Source organism: Tachypleus tridentatus, chromosome 3, assembly GCF_004210375.1.
Source record: "Tachypleus tridentatus isolate NWPU-2018 chromosome 3, ASM421037v1, whole genome shotgun sequence".
Lineage (NCBI taxonomy): Eukaryota > Metazoa > Arthropoda > Merostomata > Xiphosura > Limulidae > Tachypleus > Tachypleus tridentatus.
In genome coordinates this window covers 27,988,328-27,998,434 of record NC_134827.1, presented here as the reverse complement: position 1 = coordinate 27,998,434, position 10,107 = coordinate 27,988,328, and the positions used below count along the sequence as shown (strand labels likewise).

Genomic DNA, 10,107 nt, shown 5'->3' with positions numbered 1-10,107 from the left:
CTGCCTTGAAATATCGATAAACTAGTTTTGTTTTCCTAAGCCTAACTGAAGTCTTACATGATTAGTTTGGACATTTATTCATTTATGTGACGACATGTCTTTATTATGAGGTTTCATATTAATTCCGTTTGTTTTCACATACAGTGTGTCCCAAAATTGTAATTATTATCTATATTACTTACCTTGTTTATTACTATTATTATTCATAAACAAGTTCTATTGCACATTTCAGAACTCGCCCTATTTTCGAGCAATGAGACAACTCCTGAAGAGTTCCCCTGGTTTCACCCCTTTGGACTTTTATCTTTAGAGGTTTTTGAAAACAAAAGTTTAACATAACAAACCAAGAGATCTTAAGAGACTGAAACTTGGTATCCATCATGCTGTCTTATCCATCCATATAGGTGCGCTGGAAAATGTGTTCTCAGAATTAGAACACAGGTTAGAATGGATTATAGTTAATGGTAGAGGCAGGACGTATAAATGTTATTAATTAAATAATTTAAAACTAACAAACATTAAGAAAATATATGTTTTTACATTTTGTTATCTCAAATAATGTAAACGTTATTCACCTTTCTTTCTAATATATGCATTCTGTGGCACCCTGGACTTGACAGACAACATAGATAAGGATTTCACGATTTATGGTAACTAATAAAGTGATGGAACAGACATATAGTACTGGTATTGTTTCATTGTTCTGTAAGTTACGTGTGTTTGTAAATAGTAACCTAATATATCTTGCAACACTGTTAACAAATGTTTCGCTATGTGATTTTACATACATATATTAATATTTTTATATCGGGTAAAACACGAGTTTTCCACGTCGAACGTAAATTGATATCAGTTAGAAACTTATATTCATAAGGCGTGATTTGTCATAAAAGATTAAGCTGGACATGTAAAGTAATTTACAAACTGAAAAGTTTTAGTTTTAGGTTTTTAACCTTTTTTGAATTAAACACAAAACTACATTGTAAGCCTACAGACAAACTACTGTGCAACAGGGAGTTACTTGGGTTGTTTCAATTTTTAATAACAAATGTTTCAGTATGTGTAACACTTAAGACGGATTTAACTTAACATATACAACAGCTAGTTAGTATATTAATCTATGAAGAGAAATGTGTTTCATGTAAGAAAATCACAGAACTCTACTAATTTCTAACTGATTATTTTGTAGATTTAATTATTTAACTAGGTAAGTGTTAATGAAAGATAATTCATATTATGGTAACAATTTCAAAATCTACATGAGGAAATATATCTGTTTTGAAATAGTCAAGGAATAATAACTCGATTTATAACCGCACGTTCTTTTACAATTATGATTATCAACTCTTAACTCGTGTGGTCCTCCGCAGGTATAACGCTAAAATCAGGGGGTTCGAGTCTCCTCGGTGGACTCAGCAGATAGCCCGATGTGGTTTTGCTATAAGAAAAACACATACACTCTGGCTTGTGAACGAATTAATCAACATCAGTTGGAAAAACCAACTCTGTTATTACACAAGTAGTTAACTAATTTTATATATTTTACACGTTCACAGTTTAAATAAATATCACAAATTAGAACTGAATAGATCTCTCATGTCAAGAATTATTTTAAGCTGATTGACACGTCCTGAATGTTTGTAGTGCACAGAATGTTAAATGTACGCTATCCAATCAAAAATAAAATATACATATATAGTTTAATATTAATGTGTATTTATCTATGTTTATTGACTTTTAAAATTTAGTGGCATACAAAAACATTAGTTAAAGTAGGTTAAAATTAAAATTATGAATATCTTCTTCGATATTAAATATATTGTAAATATTTATATAGCGACAATACAATATAAATGGCTTTTATTTTAATAAATGTTTCCCGTACACTCAAATAAAACTGTTGTCTGTTTTAGATAATACTAAAGATAAAAAAAATTCTAAAACTGATGTCCTTCCTGCCTTGTAACTTTATGCAATTTAGCATTTTTTAACAATAGTAAGGTTAAACAGTAGACTGTTCACCTATTTAGATGTATTGTTTGTTTTTTGGATTTTGCGCAAAGCTACTCGAGGGCTATCTGCGCTAGACGTCCCTAATTTATCAGTGTAAGACCGGAGGGAAGGCAGCTAGTCATCACCACCCGCCGCCAACTCTTGGGCTACTCTTTTACCAACGAATAGTGGGATTGATCGTCACATTACAACGCCTCCACGGCTGAAAGGGCGAGCACGTTTGGTGCAACGGGAATTCGAACCCGCGACCCTCGAATTACGAGTCGAGCGCTTTAACCACCTGGTCATGCTAGGCCTATTTAGTTGTAGGACAATCAATTTATATTCTTGGTTATAATAGCTGTCTCGTTCAAATAATATCTTTGTTTGAATTGTGCAACTCAAACAGCAAGTGACAAACAGAACATTGAGAGAAGCTAGGAAATGTATCCCATAGTTTCACAAGGTTTGTGTACGCAAACAAGTCTGGAGATGAATTTGCCACTGATCAGATTCTTTTTGCGTTAGACAGTCTCAAAGTTTAAGTATTTGTAATTTTCAAAGGAATGTTCTATAGAAAATGAACGGATAAACAGTAAGATATTCATTTGTTACGAACTGTATTAATACAGCTGTTGAAACATGTACAATAATGGTTTTAACATTATTAATTCTAGACACTGATGACGTAATCACACGTGGAAGTATAGTAACATTGTCACAGCACGTTTGTTAAAATCATACGAAGAGCCGTTAAAACAATGGTTTTAATTAACATAATTAAATATAGACATTGATTATATGCGGAAATGTAATGCGTTTACCCTTATAAAACCTGTGTAGGAAAGAATCATGTGTAAAATGAAACATTTTCTCCAGTTATAGCACAACTGGTAAAATTGTAAGTTTAATTATTGCATGATATTTAATAAACGTTTTACAATGCCGTAATCGAATGTTGGAACGCATTGAGAAATAATTTGGTTTAATAGCACAATGAGACCTGACATGGCCAGGTGGATTAAGGCGTTCGACTCGTAATTTGAAGGTCGCAGGTTCGAATCTCCGTCGCACTAAACATGCTCGCCCCTTCAGCCTTGGGGGCGTTATAATGTTACGGTCAATCCTACTATTCGTTGGTGAAAGAGTAGCCCAAGAGTTCGCGGTCTTACACTGCTAAATTAGTGATGGCTAGCGCATATAGCCCTGATGTAGCTTTGCGAGAAATTAAAGCACTAAACAGTCTTAAAATTTCATTGAATTTGTCGTTTTATATAATACTAAGGCTAAACAGTAGGTCGTTCACTTATTTAGTTGTACGACAATCAAAGTAAATTACTGATTATAATAACTGTCTCATTCAAATAATATCTATGTTTGACTTGTTCAAGCGTCCTTTTTAGAACGATTTAACTAAAAACTGCCAGGAGATTTAATTAAGTAATAAATTAGTAATTTAAACAAACTGTAGTAAATATAGTGATATTCATTAAAATTGTACTGTTTCCACTTTGTGGAATTATGACGTCATGGCCGCCTGTTATGGAAGTCTAGCAACTCGCCCTCTGGTGACACTTTGTGATATTATGTTGTTGACCTAAATTTATTAAATTATTTTTTTCTTTTATTTTCTATTATTTTCTTTGTTTCATGTTTTCACCACTTCGTTTATAAAGATTTCTGACAACTTCTGAAAACATTTCGCAATTTTGAAAGTTTAGTTTTAAAATGTGGTTTTTGAACAAAACAGTCTCACCCATTTAAGCGCAGTGATTTGGTCGATCGTTGTACAGTCGTTAATGTTCTCGGATGTGAATCTAAAGGGTTTATGATTCACAAGCTGTTACCGTAAAGACGCACTGCGCATCTCTGAGTGTGAGTGCGCTCTAACACCCACTCTTTGTTCGAACAAAAATATCGCAAGTATTGGCGGTTGGTGCTACTTACTTCTGTCTTCACTTTAACCTGTGCGTAGAGAGTTCTTGTGCAGCTTTTCGCATAACGAAGAAAACAGTAGGGCAACAACTACCATTGTGCATTTAACGTTACCGTTGAAATCGAACAAAAATGAACATAGTTTTATTAAATACGTATATTTATGTAGATTTTCTTAACCATTTCATACGTTGAGGTCATAGTATTAATTATTCTAATATCTTGCCTTTTCTTTTATTCCATGATAAAAGTCTTATATTAGACTGTATAAGATTGCAAAAAAAATCACGTTTTCCTGTCTCAAAACAAACATTTAATAAAACACGAACTAATCACCGAAATGAAACTTTATCTGATAATAATTTCTATAAATCAAACTTTACATGTAATTACAATATTAGACTATAGAGGTTATTTCTCTTAATACTGTTATTGATTATTAATACATACATATATATATATATATATCAATAAATAAATAAGCACAGATACAGAACAATACATTTACTGAATAAATATAAATGCAGTAAAACCACTGCTAATAAAGTAAGGTCATTAATGATAAAAATAACTTTAATACTGTTTAATTCAAGAGTGTTGTGATAAGCTTCATTCACTTCAATAAGATGAGTAATTTAAACGTCTATTATATCATTATTATATATGCACTCTAAATACTTGGTCTCATATATGCTTTCTTATACTATCCAATATGATTCGTGAATATAATACGTATCTCTTCAAATAGGCTTACAGAGGTTCGACCAAAGATCGTGGCTTTGGTTTGTTTAATACTGAACTAATAAGGGTGATTGGTAAGCCTAACTTATAGGTTACAAATTACTGAAATAAACGCATATCTATGGCATCGGTTTGTCCAACTTCTCTTTTCAAAGTGGAAAAAAAGGACTTACTTTCTTTAGTTTTCAGGCTATGAGAAACGTTGAACAACAAAGATTCATCAACTGACAGTTATGAAAGAGAATTTTTTTTTTTTTTTTGTAATTAACCGCAAAGTTACACAATGACCTACCTGCATTTCTACAGTCGTAAATCCGCAGACGTGCTACTAGGGGAGAAAAGACAGTAGGAGACACGACGTTATATTCTGATCTTATAATACTATAATGAGACATCTTTTCACAGGCGAGTCTTAACAATTTGTACTTCAAATCCCTAGCGATGTTATCCACGATCTAATTGATTTAGTTCGGGGCGTTACCAACCTACTTCAAAATATTTTATATCATTTAAGTGATACATAATAAAAGTGAAGCATAAGAATTGAAGCCAAAGTAACAAACGTATCTCGGTTTTTCAGACGAAATACTAAACCAAGCAGTTAATATCGAAAACTGTGATATCAATTCATAATTAAATTTTTCAAGAGAGGGCGCATCCGTATCAAGTATGATAATATTATGCCAGAAATCTCACAATTTGTATCGCCAATTGCCATTTTGAGGCGGGAAAGTCGCCAACTCAGGCCTTTTTTTTTTTTTTTTTTTGAAAAAGTAAAACGTTTAGTTAATTGGTTATATTTATGGAATATAACTAATATTAATATATACAAAGTACAAAGTCGAAACTGTTATGTTTTTCTTTCTTGTTATTCATAACCTTTTAGCTTTTACATAATTATTATAATGTATTTTGTACAAATTGGGATAAAACTTTATCTTCTGTACCCACAATACTTTGTTTAAATGGCACCACTTCTAGTAGGTTTCGTTTTGGTTGATTTTGAATTTCGCTAAATGAGGGCTATTTGCGCTAGCCGTCCCTAATTTAGCAGTGTAAGACTAGAGGGAAGGCAGTTAGTCATCACCACCCACCGCCAACTCTTGGGCTGCTCTTTTACCAACGAATAGAGGGATTGACCGCCACATTATAACGCACCCACGGCAAAAACGACGAGCATGTTTGGCGTGACGAAGATGTGCTTCTAATGATAGCAGTAACCATCCTTATAAGCTGTCGATTGATAACTTTATGTTAACGCTGAGGCAGCATTAGAAATTATGGCACTCATTCATTTTGATTTTTATTCACGTGAATGTTTTTAAACTATTATGCTATTAATTAGACTATTATGGACTTGTACCTTTTTTTACATATACAAAACGACTAATTACATATTTATGAATATATATAAAATAGCTCACATTGGAATTGAAACGAATGCAATAATTCGACATAGTTACAAGAAAGAAACCCAACATAGGTTTTAAATTGGGGTAGTTTTAGGCATATAGTTTAATTCTTGTATAATTATAAAGCAGATGAGGTTAAATTTGATAGAAAGTTTATTTTATTCATTTTTAAAAAAAGAAACATAAAATGCTTGTAAATAAATAAAGTGTTTTAAATGATAATGAGGTTCTCCACATACGAGCATTAATTGTAAAAGTTCTTCATAGAGGGCGGAAGCGAACTCAAACATAAGATAAAGAATAACTATTGAAGTCTCCAACTAACTTATTTTAGAACAAATTATCAACCTTCAAAAACTGTATTTTATATGTTTACTTAAGTAACAACGTTACTGTACTAAATAAATAGCATTAGGTTTTCTACTTTCTACAAACATAAATATTTATATATGTATATATATAACAATCCTTAATTATGTCATCATTCTGTTTTGTTATCACGAATACGAAGACTGAAACTGCACTGTTTTGACTTTTAACAACACTCTTTAAAAATCACTAATTATACAAATAAACATCGACTACAAGCAGCAAGGACTGTTTTGAGTTCGTTTTCTCACATAATTTTCACTACATTTTACAACAAGCAAGAAACTGCTTTTTTTTCCCCTATTTAGCAAAATATGCGTTAAATTACTTTAAACGTTTGTTGTATTACACTGAAGACAGAAACATGATAACAACAATCATAACAATAACTTTAATGTTGTTGAAAAATAAATTATTCTATTCTTACCTACATAAAATAATAAAGTTATTTTAATTGTTATTATTTTCTAACCTTTTTTGTTTTGTATTCTAATGTACAAATTCTTAGCCTTCGTACGTCAACGTAATGTTTACTAAGTAAATCAACTTCAACACATTTCTGAAGATGTATGTGCTCTAAGCAAATATTATTTAATGACACAATTTAAGTGGACTTTGCCTGAAACATCAATATTTATTATATCTTTCGAATTTCTTCAGTATAATCGTTTTGTGTACTTTGCTCTCATACTTTGATTGCTTTGTAGAACAAGATTTTTCTATAATTCGAGAATTCCGATTTGTCCAGAATCATTATTGTTTCCATTGGTAGCTTTATCTTTCGTTGGGGATTCTGACGTCACGTGGTTATTGTACGAAGTTACATGGTTACCCACGCGCAAGTCAGGACACGAAATATCATTCTGAAATGGTGAGTTTGGAATGTGAATGTGGGACTCAGCTGCACGTGCCGACGATGAGTCGTCCATCTCTTTCAGAATTTTTATTTTTTGGATCATTTCTCGGATCTCGTAACGGAGGATTCCCAAGAAGCACACTTTAAGAAAAGCAATAACACAGAATCCCAACACGGACAGCATATCTGCGCTGCGTTGGAACCACCTAAACACGGCACCGTAGCAGCCTTCTTGATACACGTCGTGCCCCGTGTAGTTTTGAACGCACGTGCGATTCTCGAAATCGTTCTGCGCGTCAGAGTCTTCCAGTTGGTCTTTACAGCAACTCAGTGGCACCACCTGGTGATATCGCAAAAATTCACTTCGTTGTCCAGTGATCCACACCGATAAGTTAAAGTCTTGTGGTTCTTTAACACCACAACAGTGCTCTTCTCGCTGAACACGATCCCAGAGAACCTGGTAGTCTAAACTGTTACCGTAATCTGTTTGTAATCTCGCTCTCAGGTCGCTCAGTAAGTGAGAGGTGATGTGATTATAATGGAAGATCCACACGAAACCAATGATGACGTCACCCACAAGAAGCATTAGCATGAGAGACCAATATATATTAATCAGGCGCTCGTTTAGCTTTAAAGCACCCAAGCAACCAACGGCTTGAAGAATCCCACCTTGAAGAATAAGGGCTAAATAAGCGTAGATGAACGTGGGATGGTGGAAACGAATAGTAGGAAAAAGGCCATTCTGTAATCCGAAAAGGTCAATGCAGCCAAGGAAACAAAATGATAACGCTAAGGAGAAGTGCCAGGTTACAGGAGTATATCCAGAACCTGTAATACCTCATTGCTTTATTGAGGAACATGGAGCTCATTTGATGGGACTAGCAAAAACTAGGAACCTCCGAGAAATCCAGCTTCTGACTGGTTCCGTCTGTACAACATGTAATCAGACACTGACAATCTTAGCTAGATTTTTCTTTTTCTTATTAAAGGTCAACCACTTCTAATTAACTTAAGTGACGGAGCTTTGAAAATAGTTGATAGGTTTCAGAAAAGAAAAAAAACAACTTAAAAACAATATCTGCTAACAGTAAATCCAATTCAATTTCTGTGATCCTAACATTGTCCATAACCTTGTCTCTTAGACGTGGGTTGGTAACCACTTTGCTATCATAAGTATAACATTTCTGGTCACCAGTAAGTGACTTCAATGATACTACTCTTAAGGGTTCTTAGCAAGCACGAGACCCTCATAAGATTCGTGTTCTTCATAACACTGTAGACTCACCGTGATATTTAAGAACCGGTTGAATTTATGTTCATCTAAGGATACTGATACATTAAGAAACAACAGACCGTCGCAATATTATGTCGTCTTGTGCCAAGTACCTCACTAACAAAAACTAAAGCTTCTATCACAGCAGAATTTGCTCTTGGCAAAGTAGTTCCATCGACAGACGAACGTACACTTCAGATAATCGACCAGTTAGACTCTCTGATTATTTTCGCTCGTTTCCGGCTGATGAAACAGAATTTTCAGCTTAATTTTCTAATCTCTTAATTCAGGTAATATATATATATTATTTCGTCACAAGAAGACAGGCGAACAGTCTCTGGTGAAGTCTCCTCGATGAATCTGAAAAAGGAAAAGGAAAGAAATCCACATGAGTCTGACATAATCTTAGTTTGTGTAAAATATTTTTATTCTTTAAAGCGAGGACAAAGATAAGTCATAAATACGTTCACATTAATTAAAAACAAAGAAGACGGTCCCGTTTTTGTTGGAATGTTTAAGTCATTCGGCAGCTTAAATATCTGTGAAAAACCACGGTTATTATAGAAACTAGAAATGATCGTAGTTTCCTGAAGTTCAGCTTTCCTTCTTTTAATTCAATGAACCAACAAATACGCGTTCATTAAGAAAATATATCAGTTCATTTCAAAACTCACAAGTTGATTTTCTGTGACTTCATTATCAAGTGTTTTTTTTTTTTCACATCCGGCGTGGCATGGCTTAGTGATGAAGGCGCTTGACTCGCAACCCTCAGATTGCGAGTTTCTAATCCTTTCACAGAATGTGTTCACCATTTCAGCTGTGGGAGCGTTATAATGTGAATATCAATCCCACTGTTCCTTAATAAAAATAAACTTGATAGTTTTCGGTGTTGATTAGTTTTCTTCCTTCTAGTCCATCACTTCTAACCTAGAGACGACTATCGCGGATATACCTCGTGTAGCTTCGCGCAAAATTCAAAACAAAATAAACCAATCTTTGCATTCATGTTTGTTTTTTTTACCTGTTTTCTATTCCAAATTTTTATGACACAGATTAACTAAAATCTAAAAAAAAACTGATAATATTTTCTCTGCTGCTGGTTTGTTTCTGATAGTCAAAAACAATTTTGACTATCTGTTGTGTCTATCGAGGGGAATCGAGCCCTGGCTTTTAGCGTTGTAAATTCGTAAACACCATTAAAGAATATGGTCTAATAGTACCAAAGGGAGCCGAACCCCATAAAAACAATTCATAGAGTGTGTGTGTTTTCTTATAACAAAGCCACATGGGTTCGATTTCCCTCGGTGGGCTCAGCAGATAGCCCCATGTGGCTTTGCTATAAGGAAACACACCCGCCATTCAGCAAGCAATTTAATGCAATGCAAGCGTATTTGTTCCATTTGTTGTTGTTGTGCGTGGGTTAAGAACTGAGTAAGTTATGAGAAAAAAAAAAAACTATAATATTTTGATTGTCACAAAATTTTAACAATAACCCAAACAGACACGCGATCACGGAGATAGCTATTTCA

At 33.7% G+C, this 10,107-nt stretch overlaps 1 protein-coding gene across 6 annotated transcripts in view; it reads right to left on the bottom strand.

Moving 5' to 3' along the window:
• Positions 1-1,085: 1,085 nt before the first annotated feature.
• Positions 1,086-10,107, bottom strand: part of LOC143246601 (tetraspanin-9-like) — a 71,874-nt gene continuing 62,852 nt past the window's right edge. For 4 of the 6 annotated variants that reach the window (XM_076493611.1, XM_076493612.1, XM_076493614.1 and 1 more), the window contains one exon: positions 6,219-8,938. In XM_076493611.1, the coding sequence (XP_076349726.1) occupies positions 7,169-7,897 (729 nt within the window). In that variant the 5' untranslated portion in view covers positions 7,898-8,938 and the 3' untranslated portion in view covers positions 6,219-7,168. Of the gene's footprint in view, positions 1,439-6,218; positions 8,939-10,107 lie in introns of those variants that run through there. The other 2 variants (XR_013026064.1, XR_013026065.1) reach the window with 1 other exon arrangement.